The 22,840-nt window shown below is 50.6% G+C and overlaps 4 protein-coding genes; 3 read left to right on the plus strand and 1 right to left on the minus strand.

The window, feature by feature from the left end:
* Window positions 1-2,372: 2,372 nt before the first annotated feature.
* Window positions 2,373-5,741, plus strand: GSTUM_00001481001 (uncharacterized protein; the record flags this gene model as incomplete). XM_002835610.2 has 4 exons in its annotated part: window positions 2,373-2,468; window positions 2,565-2,684; window positions 2,756-2,845; window positions 2,910-5,741. The coding sequence occupies 4 exons, from the start codon at window positions 2,373-2,375 to the stop codon at window positions 5,256-5,258; spliced, it is 2,655 nt and encodes an 884-aa protein (XP_002835656.1). The 3' UTR covers window positions 5,259-5,741.
* Window positions 5,742-6,975: 1,234 nt separating this feature from the next.
* Window positions 6,976-10,138, plus strand: GSTUM_00001482001 (uncharacterized protein). XM_002835611.2 has 3 exons: window positions 6,976-7,244; window positions 7,316-8,509; window positions 8,566-10,138. Exons 1-3 carry the CDS (start codon window positions 7,119-7,121, stop codon window positions 10,033-10,035), a joined length of 2,790 nt encoding a protein of 929 aa, XP_002835657.1. The 5' UTR covers window positions 6,976-7,118; the 3' UTR covers window positions 10,036-10,138.
* Window positions 10,139-16,857: 6,719 nt separating this feature from the next.
* GSTUM_00001485001 (uncharacterized protein) lies at window positions 16,858-17,652 on the plus strand. XM_002835612.2 has 5 exons: window positions 16,858-16,898; window positions 16,968-16,984; window positions 17,017-17,050; window positions 17,181-17,265; window positions 17,327-17,652. Exons 2-5 carry the CDS (start codon window positions 16,973-16,975, stop codon window positions 17,490-17,492), a joined length of 297 nt encoding a protein of 98 aa, XP_002835658.1. The 5' UTR covers window positions 16,858-16,898; window positions 16,968-16,972; the 3' UTR covers window positions 17,493-17,652.
* A 4,023-nt stretch (window positions 17,653-21,675) lies between these two features.
* Window positions 21,676-22,384, minus strand: GSTUM_00001486001 (uncharacterized protein). XM_002835613.2 has 2 exons: window positions 22,252-22,384; window positions 21,676-22,195 (listed from the first exon to the last, which is right to left on the minus strand). Exons 1-2 carry the CDS (start codon window positions 22,322-22,324, stop codon window positions 21,792-21,794), a joined length of 477 nt encoding a protein of 158 aa, XP_002835659.1. The 5' UTR covers window positions 22,325-22,384; the 3' UTR covers window positions 21,676-21,791.
* Between the last annotated feature and the right edge of the window lie 456 nt (window positions 22,385-22,840).

The following is a 22,840-nucleotide window of genomic DNA, read 5'->3' on the forward strand; positions in this document are numbered from 1 at the left end:
AGACCTCTTGGGCGCAGCGAAGGACCATGGGACAATGGATGACCTCCTGCACATGCTTAGGGAAAATCTCCAAAAATTCAGCTACTGGAAAGGGTTGTGTTCATCTGTCCTTGCCCAAAGCTGGTGGAGTATGGTGATTAAGCATTTTAAAGATTTCTTATTCCAATGGTATATCTGTGGTGTTTCTCAGGTAGTAAGTGCGGCAGGCTCAGAAGAATGCACTCCTTGGAGCATGGCCCCCTATATAAGTAGATTTGGTTTTCAGGGCTGGCCATTATTGAGGCGGTTGTTATAAGTACAGTCGCACCTCGCTATAATGGACCTCTTTGTATGAGAAACCTCGCCATTACGATGAATCGTACGGGAATCAAGACCCTGCTCCCATACAAACAGTACTCGCTATAAGGAATTCACCCCAAAACCTCGTTATAACGAACAAAACCCCCCCAACTCTTGGAGTTCTTTATAACGAGGTGCGACTGTAGAAATTTATGGAATGGAGGGGCGCAGGGAATTTTTGGCTTGTCCAGTAGAGTACCGGTACCCTTTCCGTGTGTCCATACCGAGTAACATCCTCTCCCCCCTTTTCCTCCACGCCGGCCCCCTAACGGCCTAACACCTTCAGTAATACAGATACGGTACCTGATTGGAGGCGGGGAAGGAAAAAATATTTTGACCACGGCTCCAATATAAGTATCATACTCGAGTATTTTGTAAGGATTTTCTCCTTTTCAACATAATTGGTGTACGAGTAAGGCTGGAAAGGGGTTATGGATGAATGACAGAAGACCAGGAATTGGCGCGTTGAAGACAGATTAGACGGCCTCTTCACGGGTGGAGCTAGGCAATTACAGGCGCCCAACTCTGTGATTTAACCTGTACGAGTACAGTAATAATTTACAGTAATACTTTCGGTTTACCGGTACTCGTACTCGTATTCGTTGGGGAAGCTAAAGGTGGACAGAAAGAAAGGGGGTTGGTCTCTCGTTTCATCGCCAAGACTTTGTTTCATTTCGTCCGTTCTTTGAAGCAGCCACTTTCGCTAACTTGAGCACGCTTGCATCGGGACATGTGGGGGAGGCGAAGAGTGCCGTATCTTTGTGGCGAAGGGCTGGGGATGTGCCCTACCGCCAGTACGAGTATCATATCATACTACAAATAGTGTACGAGCTTGATATGATACAGAGGGAAGTCGGAATTGCAATTATGATACCGGTACTGGAGGTGTGCGGGGGAAATCAAGCATTTCAATTACTACCTTCCCTGAGCAAACATCTCCCGGTTCTACTGCATAACCGATATCGATAAACTCATCCACCACCGACTCGTCAAGGGTTAGATTAGGATGTTATCAGATCGAAGGTGGAATGACTAATCAAGGCTTCGAGATCGGAGCCTCCCCACGAAAAAAAAAGCGTAGGCATCTACCCTACTGGCCCCAATCTTCACCACCACAGGCAGCAGAAAGCAGAAGTTCTGCTGATAGTTGCAATCCAACCATATCCCATTCCACCCCACCCCACCACTTCGAAACCGCCTCCAGAACTAAGCTTGCCTTCACCAACACTCGTGTGTACCAGTGACTTTCCTGTGACTGGTGGGTCCATTAATATTTGGGCTCCTTTTGTTCGGCTGTGGGCTCCTCCCCCTCCTTTGTTTTTCCATTTGTTTTATCCTCCCCCAGGCATTCATTTCTCATCGTTCCATTCACTTCCCTTCCTATTATCTACAAATTCCCCTGCCCTACGCTCTCTATCCGCTTGTTCCTTTGTTGCGCCTACTTCGTTTCTTGGCTGTACGGCAACCAACCACGTACCGAACTGTACGACACAACCTTCTCTCCTCCTCGCTGGTCAGCTAGCTGTTCGCCAGCTCTGAGCTGTTTCCTCGTTCTCCTGGCCCACCCTATTAGAGCGGTGAGGTGGACTTTTTCGCCAGGGGTGAAGGGGGGGGAATAAATATATTCTTTCAAAAGGTGTTCGGGAGTGGGATGCACCGCACGTATTCCCCCCCCAATCTGCAGTTTCGGGACGCCACCTCGACCAGCTTTCCTCTCGTGCTCACCGTTGTCACTTTTTTTTGTGTTTCCACCTCTCTATCTTCCCTCATCGTTTATATTCATCCGTCACACACTCTATTTTTGGCCTTCTCTCTACTGAGTTTGAACTTTGACCGTCTAATTACCGACTTCCGATACTAACTACGGCACCAGTTATAGTCAGTGAATGGACCCGCAGACTCTCAGGACAAATCGTTTGGGGTCCAGAGGAAAGCAGAGTCTCTTTTCACAAACGAGGAGCGTCTCGGAAAGCAGTCTTTGGTCGGAGAGCCGAGCCACCGGGCTTGCTGACTCGATACAGAAAGGTGGAGGGATGGGAGTTGCGGGAGGTTTGCACGGCGGGGCTGCCAAAGGTGGACGGAGGGATTTGACGATCGAAACAAATCCGAAAAAGGACTTCAAAGACGATGTATGTCCGATTACGACCCCTGCCTACTACGAAATTTACCACTCCCGCTAAGATAGAGATATGGAAGATGCTGACTTGGCGGACTTCGGTTTATAGATCATTGATGACCTTAACAAAGACCTCCAGAAGCTACAGAAATGTGTCACGTGCGTTATCTGTCATGATATGTTGTTCGAACCTTTCTCTCTACAATGCGGGCATGTATTTTGCTACACGGTATGTAACACTCATACCTTATACACCCTTGGGGCCCTCTGTTAGGCTAACGGTGTTTTTGCAAAACCTAGTGTATGGTGGACTGGTTAGGCCTGTATAAAAAGAGAACCTGTCCAGAATGCCGAGCGGTTGTCAAAACCCAGCCGGCACCAGCTTATTTGGTAAATCTTCGATTCGGGAGTCTTTCGGCGGGGATGATAGCTGACTGCATTGGGATTGGATCAGATTCGAGACATGATCGAGACTTTCGTCCATAGAGCTGAATTGACGTCTCCCCATGGCACCGGCTCAGAACTACGGAAACAACAGCGGGAAGCCCTGGCAGCTATAGAAAAGGATAGAGCTGCGGAGGGTAAGGAGGATGGTGGCTTATTCAAAGGCATGTTCAAGAAAAAGAAGTTCCATGGGCGTCGGGGCTTTAGGGACCCTGCGGACGGAATCACAAGGTGCCCGGACTGTAACTGGGAAGTAGAGGATGGCCTCTGCACTGGTTGTGGCATGGAGGTTCTTGAACCGAGAGGCAATGTTTTTTCAGATTCAGACGAGGATGAGTCCGACGTCTCTGATGATTCTGACGATTCGGATTCGGATTCGACCGGCCCTAGTCTGAACAATCACTTTGGCCGCGATCCGGAACAAGAGCTCGACGATGAAGAGGATGAGGATGATGATGATGAAGAAGAAGACGAGGATGATGATGAAGAGGAAGACGAGGATGATGAAGAGGCCGATGAGTGGCAAGACGAGGAGGATATCCCTGGGTACAATGTGGACTCTCCAGGAATGAATGCCAGATATTCTGGCCCGCACGGTATAAATCAGCCACGGGCACTTTTCCACCGGATTCACCCATCGGGATCCGGCAGAAATATTCCCACCTCCCAAAACGCTAGCCAAGAGTTTGGCATGGCTAACGGGTTCAGCGTATTCCCCTCAAGCGAAGCCGAAGAGGGTGGCAGGAGTGATGACACCGAAGGTAGTTTAGCGGATTTTGTGGAACACGACACACCCGAAAACACTCGTCGATCACAACGGGGAAATACAAGGAATGGCAATAATAGCGCTATTCAACAAATTACCATCAATTCATCTCCCATCCTTATCTCATCTACCCCAGCCACTTCCTCCAATATGCCACCTAGGCGTCGCGGAAGAAGGGTTGTCTTGGAAGACGAGGATGAGAATGATTCATCACTTAATATCAACGACTTTCCAACATGGCCGGAGGTTGATGTTGAGCAGTTTGGATATTCGCCGTTAGGGGAAGTGACGACCGCCAGCGAGAACGATGATGATGCCCTCTCAAGCCCACCAAGTCGTAGACTCCGGCGTGGTGGGCCACCTAGTAGCGGCGGGGGTGGCAGCGTTCCCAGTGTTCCGGAGGAAGACGAAGAATCGGGCTCTGGTAGATTTGGTGATGACGACGATAGCGAAGACGAAGATGGTGATATCGTCATGACTGGCACTCGGGGGCGTGCAAGGAGGGGTGCCAATGGTACCAATGGGCAAAGAAGAACTCAGAATAGGGGTGGGAATCGCGCTCGGCCCGTTGAAGTCCAAGATTCAGATAGCGACTTGGACGTCCAGCCAAGGCCAGCGAGGCGTAATGGGAGGAGCAACACTTCATCCAGCAACCGTCAGACACATGGTCGGGGTGCCGCTGGGAATACCAGGTCGACCAACTCCCGCGGCAGGTTTAATCCTAACTTGCAGAATATATTTTCTGCTCACCATCAACAGAGAGAACAGACGCAGTATGATGCCTTGGCAAGATACAGTGTTAGCCCGGCAAGAAGCATTACGCCTGTTCAACGACAGCACACAGGTGAATCTCGGAGAGCCTCAACTCCACTCAGAAGCGTGGAGCAGGGCAATCCACCCATGTCACCTTTGATTCGTTTGTCGAACGACCCTCCAACCCCGACATTTGTCCCGGGCCACCCTTTGCCATTATTACCTCTGCGTTCCCCTATGCAGAGCCCTGTTCAGAATCCCCGTCAGGGTCGCGCCGGCGGACTTGGGCCTCCGGCGGAACACCAAATTATTAACAATAGCCGTCCTATCTTGAGTAATCCACCTTCGGATATGCAGCAAGCACCAAGGACGGGCACCATAACGATTGCCTCCCCTGGGCTGAGGGTTAGGGGTAGGAACTCAAGACAGCAATTGCGGGGGACTTCGAGCAGGGTTGGCCTTCGCGGTGGGAGTATTATACCCACTCAATCCTCGACTTCTAGTAACCTTGTCTCCCGCCGTCAAAACACTGTTAGTATAGAACGAGATGCAATATTCGCCAGAGGGGCAGCAGCTATCAGAAGGCAACAAGCCCCGAGAGATGCTGCGGGGACACAATTGGGACGCAGAAATAGCCGGATCTCATTGAACTCAAATACCATCCAATCGCATAACCAGACTCAAAATCAGCCTACTGCGGCAGAAGCATCCAGAGTAACAACCAGAAGCGGGCAGCAAGTGGGCTCAGCATCAGGACGGATCGGAGTTCCTATAGCTAACGGACCGGTTTCACAATCGAGCGGGGGGCCTCTATGGGCTCTTAGTGAAGACAGATGTTGAGTGTGGGTGGAGTGGTAATTTTTATTTTCACTGATTGTCTACGGTATTTCCTTTATGCATTGGGTGGTCTTGGGAAGAAGGGGCCTGGGTTTACAAGTCGTTTTCATCATCATTACCTAAAAATCCCTTTCGTCCATTTCTCTTTTTCCTGTCTCATACAATCCCCCACCTACTTAGCTTAGCTACGCCCATACCTATTTTTTCCCTTTTTTTCTCACACCATCCGTCGTCCGGTACCCGGTACCTATAAAATGGCTTTTATTACTCCCAGCGTGAACGCAAAAATGAAGGTGAAAATTTGTGAGAGAGGGTGGGGTGTTAGGATAGGAAGCATGTCTTTTTCTCTTTTATTCTCTCTTTTAGCTTTTCTTTGATGGGTGTCGTGGCTCCTGTTTCCTCTAACCCTCCCACGATGCTTCATGCGTTATGTAGGTACGATATTATGTGTGATGATTTGTTTGATAAGGAACCTTCTCACTTTTGCGTACGATAATAATGTTGTGAAATGATGCCTTTGCTAACCGTGATCGTAAATGGTCACTCGAGACTTGCTTCTGCTATCGTAGCTTTTTATCTTATCAAGACTGCCGCTTGTCATCTACTGACTGGAGTCTATATTATCAAAATACAGTGCATCTATCCGCGCAGGAAAAGGATGATAATGGACGAAAATATAGAAATTTTACAACCACAAACAAAAACCATACAATCCCTCACCTATCTACCCATCCGTCCACCTACTCATCCTCCTCATCCGCAATCCCGGCAGCCCTCCTCTCCACCCTCATCAACTCCCTCTTGCGCAGAGCAATCCTCTGCTGCGCGCCGCGCTTCTCCTCACGCAGCTGCGTGTACACCCAAAACAGCCACATAATCTCGACGAACCCCCAGCTAAACACGAGGCTATTTTTGACAGGATGTGTTGTGACCGTCCCCCGCGGGCCACGGTAGAGCCATGTGTACCCCGTCAGGAGGAAGAAGAACGCGAGGCGTACGGGTGCCTGAGCGTCCCAGTATCCACGCGAGACTTCCTCTGCGCTGGAAACGGCGACGAGGTCGCTTATCGAGTGGAGGATGAAGACCAGTCCTAGGAGGGAGGTTGCAAGGGGGTTTAGATGGAAGGTGGACTTTGGGTGTGGCTATGAGATGTGATTAGCGGTGGGGCATGGGGGGGGGGGATTGGGTGTGAGGAGGGGTTACCAGGCCTAAGGATTCACCCATTATAAAGATAAAGTTTTGTTCCGCTATTATGCGGGGGTTTGTTATTAACAGGTAGCCTATTGTTAAGTGTGCGGCTATGTACATTCGGATGAGGGTGTATGCGCTTAGGATGGCCATGGTCGTTGTTTATGGCTATCGCAGTGGGGCTTTGTGTTGGGGTGGTGGTTTGACTTGTAGAGTAGAGTACGGTGGAGTGGAGCCGTCCGTGAGGAGGAGGGAGAGGGGGCGTAATACAGTAATTGTGGTAGGTATGATAACAGGCGAGTTTTCGGGAGACGGCTGGCGGTTAGAATAGCATTCCCCTTCAGGTCACGTCACTGTTGATGATTTCCTGCAAGGATGTGATTTTTCGTGACTAAATGAAATTGTTGAGCCTCATTTTCATCAAGAGCTTACCCGGCTTATGCTACTCTACAACGGGGGACCCTGAGTTGTGCCCGCAAATTAATCTTTTGGCTGTGACTGGATTACCTTTTTATGCCACCTGTTCTGTTCCGCTCCGTTCCTGATTGAGCCGCTACAGAACAGCTCGCACACACGTCCACGTCCCATCATATACCCCCTCCCCAGATATTCTATCTTGAGATAGGATAAGACGAATTGATTTTATTTTCTCAACGGAACACGAAAGAAAGGAAGATGACCACCCCGGCCGAACGCAAGAACCAACAAGTCTGGGATTCGATCGAGGCGGGAGCACTCAAGCAAGCATTACAACTATGCAATCGACGTTTGAAGAAGGGGGAGAAAGGGGATTACTTACTGGTGAGATAGTTTATCACACTCCAATTCTCTAGCCATCTGATTTCGTCAATTGATTAGTTGACTTCTCGCAGACCTTGAAAGCTCACACCCTAACCCTCCTATCTACTCCCGCCAACACCTCCGAAGCCCTACAGCTCGCACAACAACTCTCCTCGAAAACCCCTGCGATCGACTCGATTGACTGCCTCCGCTTGCTGACTCGCGTATGGAACGGGCTTGGCACCGCGCACACAAGTGAGATCTCGCAACTCTGGGAACGCGCGGTAAAGTCCCGACCGAAGGACGAAGCTCTCGCGCGCGAATGGCTCTGGGGCACGGTTCGCAGCCTTGACTGGCGCGGCGCGCAGAAGGCTGCGATGAGCTTGCAGAAGAGCTTTCCGGGTAGGCGTGAGTACTGGTTTTGGGCCGCGGTCACATGTTTGCTGTTGCGCAACTCGCTACCGGAGACGGCGCCAGACAGGAAGCTCTTTGGCATGCTGGCGTACAAGATGATGGCGAAGAGTCGGGATGACACCCCGCTTGATACTACTGTCATCCCTCCTAGGGCTATGCAGACTTCGCAGGAGGTTACTCTTATGCTCGAGCTGCTGTCATATGTTGCGCCCCTCACGGCAAATGAGGAGGCTCTCGAGTTGCTAGATTCTAAGAACTTGGGTGTGGATTCGAAAATTGGTGCTGGAGATTGGTGGGGGCTTGCGAGGAAGCGGTTGGAGGTGCTAGAGGAGAGTAAGAATTGGAAGATGCTCTGGGAAGTGTGCAGGGAGTTGGTGAAGGATAAAAAGAAGAAGGAGGATGAGGCAGCGCTTGCAGAGAATGGGGAGAAGACTAATGGGGAGGAGGACGCAATTGTGAGGAAGGATGATGCTGCCCCAGCTGATGAGGTCGCTACGAAGGGCCGCGGCGATGATTGGCTGATTTGGGAGTGCTTTGTTAAGGCTGTTGGAGAGCTGTGGAACGATGGAGAGAAGGAGCCGGGGAAGGCTGCGTTGGAGATCATTCTTGCCCACTGCAATGCTTCTGCCGCCGCGAGAAATCCCAATCTGGCACTGGTAAAGTTTTCGTCAGTATTCCATGACGAGCATGGTGGGCCTGAGGGCACACCAACTCTGCTGGAAGCTTGCAAGGAGTACTTCGCCAAGACTGGTACCAAGAGCGCCTGTTTCGAGGATCTAAAAGTGTATCTAGAGATGCTTGAGGAAACTGAGACCGAGGAGTTTTTAAAGTTTGTTGCGGAGCGTATCTCCGAGATGAGTGAGGAGACAGAGGTATATCTGAGAATAGTGTTTGGGCAATATTTCGAGATGCTAACCCCGTCCGACAGAAAGGGCGGATTGAGCAGGTCGCTGCAGCAATCAATCATTACAAATTTATCTATCTCCTAAATATGTCGCCGATACCACCTCCGTTGACTGAAGAGGTTATTTCAAAACTGAACGAGTTCATTACCTCTGCGCTAAAGATCTACACATCTAGTCTCTCCCTTGGACATAATTTACTTCCAACGGACACTCAGTATGGCGATGACGCAGCGTTATTATCGGTAATGGGTCTGGTCCGGCTTTCTACATTGTCGGACCCACCATCACCAGTTCCTCTCTACCAGTCGACAATCATCCTTAATACTCTTCTGCAAAAGTCCAAACACAACTATCAAGCTCTTCTGTTACTCGTACGGATATACCTCCTCCTCGGCGCAGTCCCGCTGGCCATGGAGATTTATCCACGTTTGAACATCAAGCAGATTCAAAACGACACATTAGCTCATTTCCTCCTAACCCGAATCAGTGCGCTACATCCATCGTCCAACAAGACAGAGCCATTGCTAAAGGAGGCCCTCAAGATCTACGAGACCAGTCGTGTCCAAACTCCTGGCATGTTAGTACTAGCCTACGAGCGCGGTAGTTATGCACAAATGATGGGGTTTGTAGAGTTCGCAGATAGGGTCTCAGGAAGCGTGTGCCGGGGAATGTGGGAGATTGAGAAGCGAAGGTTAGCACGACTACGTCCATCACTTGCCGCGCAGCAGAAGAACGGAGAATTGATGCGCGACGACGACGAGAACATCTGGGACAATCGCGACTTTAGCGTCGTTATTTCCTGCGAGCGGTCCACGAATCCCCCCTTCGAAGAGACCTTTCGCGTAGGCGCTACTCCGGGCGAGAATTGGGCAAAGGGTTTCTCGGCGGTGGAAAGGCTCGTCGAGTACTTCCTCGACCTAAACCAGGTCGGCAATTCAATCCCAGAGCACGTCCTACCAGTCCTATCCCGCATTCTTGCGGATAAAATGGCAATGACAGAATTCACACCAGTGGAAGTAGAGTACCTCTCTATTATGCAACTAGTTGCGACTGCGGTCATTACTACTGAGCAAGACTCCCTTAAATCCACACTATCGAAAATCCTCTCCTCTCTGCCCAAGCCTCCCCCGGCAACTAGCATAACCCCGCACGCGTGGACCTACCTCCACGCTGCGAACACGATCCTAGACCTCGTTGCAATCCTCCAAACACACTTCGTACCACACGTCAAGCAGAAGAAACTCACGAACGAGCTCTCCGCTGCCCTCGTCGAGTTGAAGAAAGCCATTGTCGTGAATGCGGCCACTCTAGCAAAGGAGGTTGGAGAGGAGGAGGGCAGCGATAGAGAGCAGGAGCTGGTCGATGGTGTGCTTGCGCTTGAGGGCGTGGGGAAGAAGTTGAGATTGTGGGGGATTGAGGGCGGGGTTGAGGCGGTTAGAGCTGTTAGGAAGAGTTTGGCGGTTGCTATTGCGGGGGTCGGGAAGGGGAAGTGAGTGAGAAGATGTTGCAGGGCTGGGTTGCTTTTTGTCGGGATAGATTGGGTTGTGGTGGATGGGGAGGGAAAGGTTTTAGTGATATGGATTATTTCTTATTTTTCATGAAGGTGGGAGAGACAAGCGGAATGTAAAGGGATGCGCAAGCCATGCGCGGCTCAGGGCATGCGCATCCTGTTTGCTGTATAATGGGCACGAGGGGCATATTCATATCCGCGATACCCGCCCCCATGCTTTCCTTTCTTTACCAAAAAAACGAAAGAACGTATCCCGAGCGCTACAAATTCGCCTTGAATATAGCCATCGTTCACTATAGTACTCTACTGTACTATAGTGGATATCCTGGATTTACCTTACCCATCGCATATCTGGTAAATACCGGTTCATGCTAGTGGGAGTGAATCTAGAGATTGTCCGTTGAGTGACCCGGCATATTATAACCTAGCACATTATAATCTAGTACCCGTACAGTATAACGACGAACCCATTAACAACTAGTCTAATATACCCCCTCCGCGGCCCCTCGAGCACGGACCGGCGCGCGCCAATAAGCACCAATCCGGTCACCAAATTGCATCGGGGTCGTCCGAGCCATATCCAGTCCACCACCGCAGGGGTTCCATGGTATCTCTGGTTCCCACTCTACTGTACCAGTAGACATCGGGCTCGCTTGAGCATGGCTATTCGCCAATGGGAGAGGGGCGAGTCGGCATCACATCATAGCCAGCATTAACGAGTGATATTCCATGATAGAGTGCTTGTTATTGGTTGCGGTGGTGGTTTTAAATGAATGGTGAGTTTTGGGGGTTCGAGTTTTTTTTTTGCCCCCCCCCCAAGCGCTCCGGAACGTGGGGGGGAGCGGAGGAGGAGGTCGGGTGCTCGGTCTATAGGACGGAAAGAATACCGGACCCTGGTTGGAGGGGGCGGGCTGCAACGGTGGCGGTTTTGTTCGAGCGGTTGTTGTCATACCCGAGGTAGGGTAGACTACGAACTGTACTCGAGTACCGGTATGATACGATACCGGTCAGGCACTTTGGCGCACCGCCACACAACGTCCAAACGCCCCCCATGTTGGGCCACTCCATCGTCTCTCTGAAGAGATGGCTGGTAAATTAGAGGAGTATTCTCTCTACTAAGTCGGGCTGCCTGTAACCAGTCGTTTCGTGTCACTGTGTGTTGTGGCTCACCGTGGCATACTTGCAACTGCACGGTACTGTACTCGAGTACGTTGTTGATACTGTACGAATACGGCATTTGGTCCAGCCCGATGGATTGGGGGGTTCGGTGCCAATGGGGTCCCAGATGTGACATAGAGGATTTCATATCTTACTGGTACAGTGCAAGTATAACTAATACATGCACCATTGTCTCGCAGATAACGAACACCGCCAGGCAGATTATTATAACATGACCTTTTATTGGCCCGTGAAAGCTTTTTGAGACGATTTTGTGTTACTGTAGAAGCCAGCCGCTCACAGCAGCGGATTCTGGTGAGGTTGTACGATAGCATGACTCGTGATGGTTTGAAATGTTCACCGGAGAAGACATGTCCCACGCCACCAAGTACCCTAACACCTAACCCTGGCAGCGGGGTAGAGACTGTTGATGCTGGAAGGGTGCACGAAGATGGGAACTTGCACGAACGGGGGGGTTCGCTGTACTAGTGTAGTGTTGTCGGTGGAAAACTTTGGGGAGCGGGAGTCTTGACTTCTCCTGAGGGATTGTGGAGAATGTTCATATTACTCTCCTTTGTTATGTGTTGGAATGTTAGGGGGGCGAAGAGACGCCTGCGGCAAGTACGGTAGGGGACGCTTCTGCGATGTCTTATGTTGTGATATAATTACTGTTGTCTTTCCCTAACGTGTTTTTACTTGTGGCGGACGAGGGGCGGGGCTATCATACAGGCAGCCACGGTAATTGTTAATCTATCAATCGAATGGATCGTTACTTTGGTTCACCTTTGGCCACTGCGCACGATTCAAAGCACCAATAGCGAATGCAGGCTTCAATGGATTTTTATTTACCCTAGCATGGCCGACATGGTATATGGCTAGCATCCGAAACCTGCCAAACTGCAGTTACAGAAGAATAAATACAGTACCAACGGATAGAGCCCTCCTCGCACCGTCAACCACAGTAGAAAACCAAACCGGAACAAACCCAGCATCGTTCTATGTCAATCTAATTTCTTATTATCTCCAATTCTCCACATAAACTCCAAAAGCAAATCGAGCGGCCTATTACTTATAACAATCTTCCCCAGACATTGTACGCAAATCCTTCCACAGTGTCATCCTATCCGCATACTTGTATCCGCAAAAACGGATCTCCTCTCGGGTTTCTAACTATAGATCGTTCTGCAAACGCGGATTCAGCAGCGACGTGGCTGCTGATAGGCAACTTTTGCCTAGAGTTGATCTCCACAAATCACCATCCATAGATTTAGCCCAGGGTGTCTAGCCCTTCGACTCTATGCGTGTGGGGTCCAGCTGGCGAGCCCCTCGCTCGCTCACCGAGGTTATTGTATGATACACTAATCTCACGTTGTTTGCACCTTAAGCAACCCTCACCTCACTATATCTGGAACCCTGGGGTGCCCCTCCCCGATGGAGGTCTGGGATCACAAGCACCATGGCCGTCACCCACAACGTAGAGGTGAGGTATCGTAGATATACGGTACCGTACGCGATGGTCTTGAGCCTCTTCCGTCCTCTCCAGCCCAGGATCACCGCGTGCCGTTTGCCCAGCTGAAGTCGGGGACCGGGGCTGCGCTTTCGTCAACTTTACGTCTTGAGCAAAAGACAATTGACATATCATACTAATCCTGGCAACGACTCACCCGCCTGGTGGATCTACTCGAGTACGGTAAGTCAAGTCTCACGTTGCTAAGAGCACCTAGCACCACGCGGGTCTGTGGTTAGCGAGACCACACAAAACCTGCACTGTCTTGCCACCCTCATGACGCTAGGCAATCAATCTGTTTGCAAACATCGGTACTCGTACAATACTAGAATAACAAGGCCCTTCGGGTGACCACCCAAATCTCAAAAAGAGACCTGTGGGTGTCCTGTCTTGTGTATGGCCAATCACAGCTTTCGAAGGGGGGACCTGGGAACCCAGCACACAGCGAGTCGGATGATTTTGCGACTCAGTTCTGGCCTTCCAGGTTGGTGGCATCACCCTTCGGCAATACTGCCCTAATCACAGCATTGTTAAGGGGGCAGGGGAGAGAGCGGTAGTCGCCCCCCAGAGCAGCGATCGATCATATGGTAGGTCAAAGCCCCCGGCTGTCGAATGGAAAAGGAGGGAGAGGGCCGGGGTGAGGAGGAAGAGGAGGGGCGCATGGTCTCGGAGGGTAAAGGTACGAAGACGCCATGCTCCCCACTCAACCGAGCACGAAAGACTACCAGGCTTTGCCTTGGATATCTCCCTTTCGGCGCTCTATAACGAGTAAAGAAAGCACACGGTCAACGACTCAAAGCGAAAAATCTTTGAGAAAAGTAAAGACGCGCAAAGAGAAATTCTTTTGATGTAGTGGTGGTAATCAGTAATAGCCCAAAAATTATCTCGCATGGGTGTTGGTGTGGGAATACGGTAGGTGAGTAAAGCGGGGTTGGAAGATATCCGGTATCTACCGATCAGGCGAAAAATGACCGGCAGCAGCTGCTGATATAATAATTATGGCATGAATCATAAAAGGTGCGGGGTTAGCTGAGCCTTTGGCTTTCACACCCGCGGTTTTGCACTCCCAGATGAGGGGTGGCCTCCAGCCCCCCAACACTTCTGTTTCTTCTTTTCTTTCTTGCCCAGTCGGAAACTATCTTTACAAGCGTCAAAGAATGTAGCCAACCCCCCGGCCGACAAAAGGCAACCTCTCCCAATTCACGATTCAATCGAGAAGACGGGCAGTTGGTTGTCAAGCGCTCCCCCTGGGGACTATTCCTCATCACATTGAGGTCGGGCTCGTGAGCTTGTCGATGGAACGTGCACCTGGGCTACCGAATATTCAAAGCATAAGGACTGGTGGGAGAAAAAAACATCAGGCCTCCGGCCACTCGGGGGCCCAGGTTACGGCGGATCTGTCATCACTTCACCCCTCGGAACCCATTTGAAAATCAGAACGAACGCAATAGTTTGCTATTTCTTTTTTAAGGGCGACAGCAAGCAACAAACGCAACATTCACTCTTTGGGCCACTACACCAACGTTTTGGGCGGGGAAGCAGACTCTGCGGATGTGTTGAGAGGGCGTTTAAGGCTAAAGGCAAGAGGTTTACGGAGGAGGTGGATATGTTGTGGAAACTTTTTGGTTAAGGCGGTGGCAAGTGCGGCGGGGTAATTTGTGTGGTAGATGCCGCCTTAGATGAGTGCGAAGAAGAGACTCTAGCTCCGCTCATTCGTCACGTAACCCGTCTCCCTGGATCACAAACTTCGGATACACCTTTGAAATTCCCGGTTGCAAGTCGCCCATACCACAAAATCAAGAAAGAAATTGGCTTACTCGCGACGAAGATCCGACTGAAACGGATGGAAGAGACTAACGCTGTTACTGCTGATGCTGCTCGTGTCATGGATGAGGGCATTAAAGACCTAGAGTCATGGCGGGGGGGCTGGGGTATTTTCGGAATCTCCCAGGGTCTTCCACCGAACATTCCTCTGGCTTTCTCTTATTCTCAGAATTTCAAAGATAGAGAGGATGACTTGCCGGAGGAGTTTGTTAACATCGCATCCACTGTGCCGCTCGATTTAGCGGTGTTACACACCAAGACTCTTGATCAGATCATATACACCGGCAAAGCCCGATGAATCCTGAGCACAGCGGCAGCAGTTACAGGGACTCTTACACTTCGGGAGATGGACGTTGCATTAGGATTGGGGGGACCTCGGGTCTGCCTGGTGGATTGGAAAAGATAGTAAAAAAATTCTGCGGGATTTTCGTGCGGGTTACTGGCTCGGAGATCTACCTCGTTCACCAAACCGCAAGAGAGCTCCTGATTAAGGGATCCTCACCCGGCCAGGGAAACCGGTGGTACACATTGTGTCCCAAGGATTCTAACTTTATAATGGCCGGGTTTGTATCTCAAATCTTTCGCTAGACGGGTTTAACAGGACCCAACAGTGATGGATGCTTACATTAATATTTCGTGGAAGGCGGTTGATGGTTATCACTAGAAATATGCCTCTCTTGATTGCTCGGCTAGGCACCGGCCAGACCACTTTCGAGATTCGCAGGGTCAACAGATGGAGTCACTCGAGTTTCACGACTGATTTGTGAAGTTGGATCTGAACGTTTCCCGACATGGTTTCAGGTGTACTGGTTCAACACCTTGGAATGGTTTACATTCCTTAGCGATTTGACACATTTGACGGTCGCATTGCTGCCCGGGTAGGGAGCGATGGTCGATCGGCTATTGGAGGAGGGAGGAGATGTCAATGCTCGATCCGAACTATATGGCACCCCCAAGCATAACAACTATCCAGGGAGACGAGGGTACGACTGGGATTGCTGCTGCAGAGGAACGTCAAAGTCTATATCTATGGGAAGGAGTATAACATCTTGCATGTGAAGAGGTCTCTCGGGTTGAAGTGGTTGGTGCATGGCTGGCAATAAATTGTCCTTGGTTTACAGACGGTATGTGAATTCACGGTCCGGTCACCAGATGGCGAGAGCTAATGCGAAACCTGTTTTTCCTTACAGAAGGCATGCCTGACACTTGGGAGCTATAGATCGTAAGTGAACTGCGTTGGAGATAATACGCAACCCTCATGACTGACTCTGGATCGACCCATGGGTATAGAGTGTAAGTTAGCATTTCCAATACTAGTAGATACGAGGATAGGGTTTCCTGACTTGCGGGGAGATACAAGTGGTAGGAGACTCGTCAAACAGCTCCGACGACCGAGATAGCAGCTGGTTGCGGAGCCACTGGATGCCATAGCCTGCACATAACTGGGTCAGCCACAGTCCTGGGACGAGGCAATCTCTAACCGCCAGCTCGCTCGGTGTTGTAACTGCTAGTCAATTATCTAGTCACGGACCCGTGATTGATCCTACTCACTTGCCTCCTACGGTCCTCAGCCAGCGAGAACCCAGCAATTGCCTCGTCCCTGAACCGTGGTTGATCCTGTTCACTTACCTCCTTCAACATTCGGTGAGCCAGATGTCAGCAATTGTCTCGTCGCAGAACTGTGACCGATCCTGTTCACCCACCTGGGGCGAGACGATTGCTAACCTCCAGCCCACTGAGTGCTGCAGGAGGTAGGTGAAAAGGATCAACCGCGATTCTGAGATGAGACAGTTGCTAACCCGTGGCTCGCTGAATGCTGTAGCAGGTTAGCAGTCGTCCCGTTACAGAACCGTGGCTGGTCCTATTCACTTGCCTCCTACAATCCTCCGCCAGTGAGAAGTCAGCAATTGCCTCGTCCTAGAGCCGTGGTTGATCCTGATCACTTACCTCCTACAACACTCAGCGAGCCAGACGTCAGCAATTGCCTCGTCGCGGAACCGTGACCGATCCTGTTCACTTACCGGGGCGAGACAATTGCTAACCTCTAGCTCGCTGAGTGCTGTAGGAGGTAAGTGAACAAGATCAACCACGATTTTGGGACGAGACAATTGCTAATCTTTGGCTCACTGAATTTTGTGGTGGGTAAGTGAGCAGAATCGACCATGGGCCTGGGATGGGATGGCTGCTGGTACCCGGCTTCTTGCTTCCTTCAGGTCGTGAGCTGGCCTACACGTTCTCCGTTGTCTGTTTCTACTTTACTGATATATCCCGTTGTTACAGGTATGTAACCGGCAGCTGTTAAGGCCCTCGTTAATGCTGGCGATTCCGGGCTACACGCCTGTTTTCCTCAACAGGAGGTAAGCATTTCGAATCTCCATGTATCTACCCCTTTAGAGCGCTAATAAATTGCTACTTGCTCGCCTCAGTTTGTATGCAAACCTCTGTCTCCTACTCTACTCTCTTCTACTCACGTAGAGCGTGCCTCGCAACCATTTGGTCAAAATAGGAGGTGAGCATTATGATTTTATTGCTGTTAGCCCTGCCCGCACGGGATAGCTATTAACACTTCTCGTAGCCCGTGAGTTTTTCTAGCTTGCTATCCCCACCCCCATTGCAGATTGTTATTGACTCCATTATAGTTTCTCAACCCGGATGCACCAAACCCGCGCACCTTGCCCACCCAGGGCACGACCTCCTTGCGCCCAAGGGATATTGTGGAGACTGGTGAGTATTATTCCCCGGGGGTTTTTTTTAACGAATACTCAAATATCTTACTGTGTAATAGGTTGAACGCCTCTAGTGGATTACTTGTTGGACACCCTCGTTCCTTCGGTACCTTTACCGCCTCCTCGTGGACTCGCTCCTCACTTCCATACCCTATTCTTCTCTCGGCCGTCGGGGCTCGCTTCGGTGGGGGGCATGATATCTGTATCGGGATGAAGAATTTGTAGGGGTCGACCGTAGGTTGTTTAGGGTGTTACAGTATGCGCAGTCTGGTGGCTCGACACGGGGGGTACGCTGTGTATTTTATTGAGGAAGGATTAGGGCGGAAACGAAACATGCTGAGAATATATTCCGTAGGGAAATCTATATAATATTATCATAATATTGTCCTTGAGGGGCCAAAAACAAGTTATGATATGTCTAGATCGTCTACTCATGCCCACAACCCAATGCCCCGCTTTCTGGCTTCCTGGGCCGCTTCCTGGGCCCCCACCCCCCCGCGTGCCAAAAGGGCAACAGCGCTGGAAAGGAAATGTTATGATACATACAAAACACCTGGGTGAGCGAAAACACTACAGTGAGGAAAAGCCGAGGCGCAAGGTGTCGAACGAGGTCTTGCTATAGCAGCTACGATAGAATGTACACGAGATGAGGCCTGCCTAATAACGCTAAGCGATATCTAGCCCCCGTGGCGGGGAAGGAGCCGCAGCCGGATTTAGCTACGCGCAAACCCGAAAACCATCTCTGGCATAGGTGGCCGGGTATGGTGGAGTAGGTGAATATTAACATGTCCGGAGTGGGATTTGGAAGATAAATACTGTATCTGCCCATCAGGCGAAATGTTACTGGTAACTTAGCAACCACTAATTTCACACAAATGGCCAAGTTCGGGGGGGGGTTAGCTGGGCTGCTGAGTTTCGTGCTGGCGATTTTTCTCTCTCGAGGGAAAGGGGAGTCACTAAGCTCCTCGCTACCTTTCAGAGGACCCATAGCGAGTGATATATCATGACTAGTGAATTCTCGGGCGCGCTGCAGTAGTTTTGTTAGTTGTACCAGCGTCGCTGGGCTGACGCACAGTAAGTACTATAGTGGCATTGCGTCCCAGATACGAGCCGACGTTGGCCTGCCTCAGCCTCGGTACATCTGGAAAGTGCCACCCGGGCAACTCGTAGCAGACTAACCATGATGCCGAACCGGCATAACACGGGGGCATCATGGCAGTCGGCAGGCCCGTCCTGGCCGGGACCGCGGGGGGGGGGGGCGAAAAGCCGGCTCAGCATCTCGCTCGAACCAGCTCAATTTAGGCAAGTTTCCGCCAGTACCTCCCCGCCGTCACTGAATAAGGGGTTTTTTTCTTGATTAATCCCGTGGGAATAGGTGTGGTCCCCATGGTAATTAATGAAACCTAAAGGAAGCACGAAAGAATGAAGTGGTGAGAGTGGAATCACAATAGATGATAAGTGGAGATGAACACGGAAGGAGGGAAAATCTCTAACTGACAACCAACCCCCTAGCTAATGATAGGACCGGAGATATATATCTCCCAAACTCTAAAAACTCAACGAACTCCAAAGAAACACACCAAGCTAACGAACCATGATCTCAAACAATCTAGAACCATCCTGATATCTCATGATCCACTATGACCCCTCAAGCATTTGCCATATACGAACTACCCTATGCCTAATAGCGTAGGGTGTGAAGGAGGCGGCAAAAACCAAAAACCTATATCCTATGCCTAGTGGCATAGGATGCGAAAGAAACAATCTCATGCCTCATGCCTGGTCACCGCACACCTCAAAAACACATGCCCGATAACCTCCTATCTGCCTAATTGCATACCCGAACCACATCCACCAAACCACATGCCCTATAGGTAATCCAACGGTAATAACAATTGTTTCCATTCTGGGTGGTTGATCGATCACTACACTGGAGAAAAATTGGTCATGATAGACTAAACACGGGCATGCTCGTGTCCATCACTGGATTTCTGACTTGCGGGGAGATACTAGAGGTATAAAGTTTAGAAAATATCTCCACATCTCTGATTTGGTGAAAGATACGAAAGGAAGTTTCCCGCGAGGTCTGCATATCTCCGGGAGCCAGGGTCCAACCGGCCGAAGGTTCAAGATCAGCTACAAAACGGACAAACCAGTTCCAACTCCTTCGGAGCCTCGGGGTGCCTGTGTTGGTCCATTATGTACTATACTGCTCCAGAAGAAATCAAGAGCAGCTCTGCAATGGAGAGGTCCCCCGTACTAAGGCTGCCACGCCATCTAGGAAACTTGCTCGACAATTAGGAGTGGTGGACGCTGGGCCCTTGCGGTCCTCAACTATAGCCAGCCATGTCACAATTCTCGTCTCCTTCCCCTGCATCACAGAATCGGCAACTTCGTTTCGTTACTGCCTTTGTAGTACCGTATTGTAATATGTGCTATTCAACATTTATTGAGCACACTTAAGCAGTTGGTAAGGACGTAGAGCACCTCCGGCGAACGAGTAGGTTCTCGGCACCAGAGTATCCAAAACATCACCTGACGACGAAGGATATAATTTTCGAGATAGCGGACGATCAGTCCGGATGGTATATCATTGCATAGGGAACGCAGATGTTGGGAGTCCAATTCCTGTCCTGGTCGCCGATGTATGATATGATAGCAGGCATTGGAGAACAAAAACATCACAGTACTCTGGTTTCCCTACAACCCCCAAGTACTTTCCCACAGCTGAGGCTGTTTTGTCCCTCCCTCTGCGGATATTTTATCACGAAAGCGGCCCCCGATCCAGTACGGGATTTTACGAATTTTGAGAATGAAGATATATGTCCATCGGACAACCACGAGGAGGGGTATGTACTAAACGCTGCCAGGCTTCAAGTTATCGACACCGAGTTGACACAGATAACTAGCAATGCCCCACTGGAGACTCCAAGAGTCGTGGTTTGGTCCGACACGTGCTGGCTCGCTGCAGCGCTTTAGCCACCGTCGCGCTTTTGCTCATCCAGGTGCATTACATGTATGATAGATCTTCCCTTCTTGCCATGATACCTCTCCAATGTCACCGCGCTTCCTCGCAGGTAGTTGGAGTCCGGTACTAGCGAGCGAGCATAACGTTAGGTCATGGGCACAGCCCAGCGACCTTGCTCCTCGGTCTAGGGGGGGGGTCTTTTTTGCAGGACGGTGCATAATACCCTTGAGATCCTGGGGGAGCAGAAAGCGATCTGCTCCATTCGAAACTGGCCTTGCGAGTGCAGGCCAATAAATAACCCACGGGCCAGTTCAAAGTGAGACTGACTTAGTGCTTTTAGGTCCGGCCTTTCCACCCCCCGCACGCTTCATTGGTGCCTAGAGGCGTCGGGAGTCTCCTCCGCATCTGCCATGCAATCAGTATATACACTTTTTCAACTTGAAGTAGATATTTGCGAATATCCTTGGATGCCCATAGATAGGCTTAAAGCATCGAAGGTTCGAAGGTAATGTGGGTGCTGGGCAATTACCTACGGCTCGAAATATACCCCAAAATGTGAATGAAGCACTAGCACATCCATAACTACTTATCGTACTTGATCATCAAGCCATCCATTCCACCGGTTTAGTCTTATTACAAGCCTCCAATCCCTCACACTTCCCTTTACACCCCCCCCCCCCGCCCCCTCACATACACACAGCGTGATTATCCAACCACGATTCATCCCGATGATTCAGCACCGCAAGGAGATTCGCGCCAAGTTCTGCGCACAGGGGGGCTTCAACCCCCGACCATGGGTAAATTGTGGTGAGGATAACACGCCACGCCAGTATAGTTGAGTGGGTGCGGAGACTGCTCGTTCTGTTCGATCCATGCGAATATATGCACACGTTTTGAGAGGCTCGAAGTCGGCGAAATCAAAGCGATCATGCTCGATCGCTCATAATAAGTAGTGTGTCTATGATATGGTACCCCTACTATGCTTCGTCGTTGACGGGCGGGTGGGGATGGGGCAGAAGGGAGAATGGGGCGCGGCGGCAGCGGCTAGATCTTTCATATTGTGGTTTTTTCTTTCTTCGTATTCGTGTGGGATTCTTCAAGTTGCATAAAAATCTTTGTAGAACGGTCAACGGGTGGGCAGCCATGTGGATCCTATACCTATTTCAGGCAAGAAGTACTCGAGTATTCAAAAACAGGGGATTCTCGTCATGCGTTGCAAGGAGGATGAAATACTGATGCGAGTACAGTACTAGCGCAGTACATTGTGACGGGGGAAAGCGCGGGTAGTGGCTGCTGGGAGAGAGAATGCTGGGATTTACAGCGATGTATCCGAACCTTTGGGGCTATCATACTCGCTTACCGCTAACTCCATAAACCCGTAATATACGGTACAGTACAACCCCTAGAACGGGCACAGCGAGTGAAGCATCACGACTCATCCGTTTCAAAAAAAAAACCCCGCCAGCCAGCCAGCCAGCCCGCGCAACAAAAAGCCTAAACAAGCCTAATAAAAACGCATACCACACATAAGAAGCAAGACCGCCACCCCCACAAAATCAATACAAATACAACCTCCCCCCCTCAACCGCTTGTCCAACCTGCACTCCGACCTCACCGCAGAATCTCTTGACCGCGGGCCCCAGCCTCGCCCGCCCCACAGAGTGGTTCCCCCTACCGACAATCACCCACAGACCCCCATTCCTTATACGCTCTATGCACCCGCGCAGCACGTCGATCGCCTCTTCCACGTACAGGCCGTGCAGGTCGACTGTGTCGTCCGGGAGGTCGGCGTTGTTGATGCAGAAGATGAAATCCTTGGCCTGCTTGTTGTAGGCTTTCATGTTCTCGCCGTGCTGCTTGCCCTGCTGCGACAGGGCGTGGGCGAGGGCCCGGTCGCCCGAGGTGTAGGCTTGGTGTGAGGCTGTGAAGCTGATGTGCCGGGCTTGCGCTTCCGAGGAGGCTACTTTGGGTTGAGGGTTAGTTTGGTAGGGGGGGGGGTGGGGGGGAGGGTTTTACGGGCTCGGAGGCGGTCGTAAGTTTCCATGTATGCATAGTCATCTTCAGAGTCGGAGTAGTCGGCGTCTGACATTGTGGGGAATTTTTCTTCTTCTTTCCTTTCGGGAGGTTGTGAATTGAATTGGGATAGTGGATTGTTGTGGGTGTAGAGATGCTAGATAGCCAAGGCTGAAGAGTAGGGAGCGTAAGGTACGCACTCCGGAATTATATAGATACTCGAGCGGGGTATAGCTATCCACATGATCTCTTATCCCCACAACCCCAACCCCCCGCGTCTAGTTACAGTCCGGCCAGTAATTAACGCCCACGCAAACGCAATACCAACGAATATCAAGTATTTAGCCTACAACCGAATGAATATCCAAGTCTCTGACCGGACACCCCTGCCGTACCACAGTCGAAAATAGACTCCAAATAATTGACTATGAGGGTGGGACCGAACAGAGCTTACAAGAAATCATTGGGTCACCTAGCGAGCGGGGGCAGACATAGCAATGCAGGAAACCATCTATCGAGACCAGTAGGAGCCAACGACGTATCAACGATAGGCTTCCTCAGTTTGAAGTGACACACACCCATGAGTGTGGGT

The sequence above is a fragment of the Tuber melanosporum genome (assembly GCF_000151645.1).
Source record: "Tuber melanosporum whole genome shotgun sequence assembly, scaffold_111, strain Mel28".
NCBI classification, from domain to species: Eukaryota; Fungi; Ascomycota; class Pezizomycetes; order Pezizales; family Tuberaceae; genus Tuber; species Tuber melanosporum.

Bases quoted from the DNA above. Each gene is read 5' to 3' on its own strand.
- GSTUM_00001482001 (XM_002835611.2), top strand. From the start codon at position 7,119: ATGACCACCCCGGCCGAACGCAAGAACCAACAAGTCTGGGATTCGATC. The intron at 7,245-7,315 runs GTGAGATAGTTT...GACTTCTCGCAG, and splicing joins AGAAAGGGGATTACTTACTG to ACCTTGAAAGCTCACACCCT. The intron at 8,510-8,565 runs GTATATCTGAGA...CCCGTCCGACAG, and splicing joins AGATGAGTGAGGAGACAGAG to AAAGGGCGGATTGAGCAGGT.
- GSTUM_00001485001 (XM_002835612.2), top strand. The intron at 17,051-17,180 runs GTGAGCATTATG...ACTCCATTATAG, and splicing joins CCATTTGGTCAAAATAGGAG to TTTCTCAACCCGGATGCACC. The intron at 17,266-17,326 runs GTGAGTATTATT...ACTGTGTAATAG, and splicing joins AAGGGATATTGTGGAGACTG to GTTGAACGCCTCTAGTGGAT.
- GSTUM_00001486001 (XM_002835613.2), bottom strand. From the start codon at position 22,324: ATGTCAGACGCCGACTACTCCGACTCTGAAGATGACTATGCATACATG. The intron at 22,196-22,251 runs GTAAAACCCTCC...AACCCAAAGTAG, and splicing joins TTACGACCGCCTCCGAGCCC to CCTCCTCGGAAGCGCAAGCC.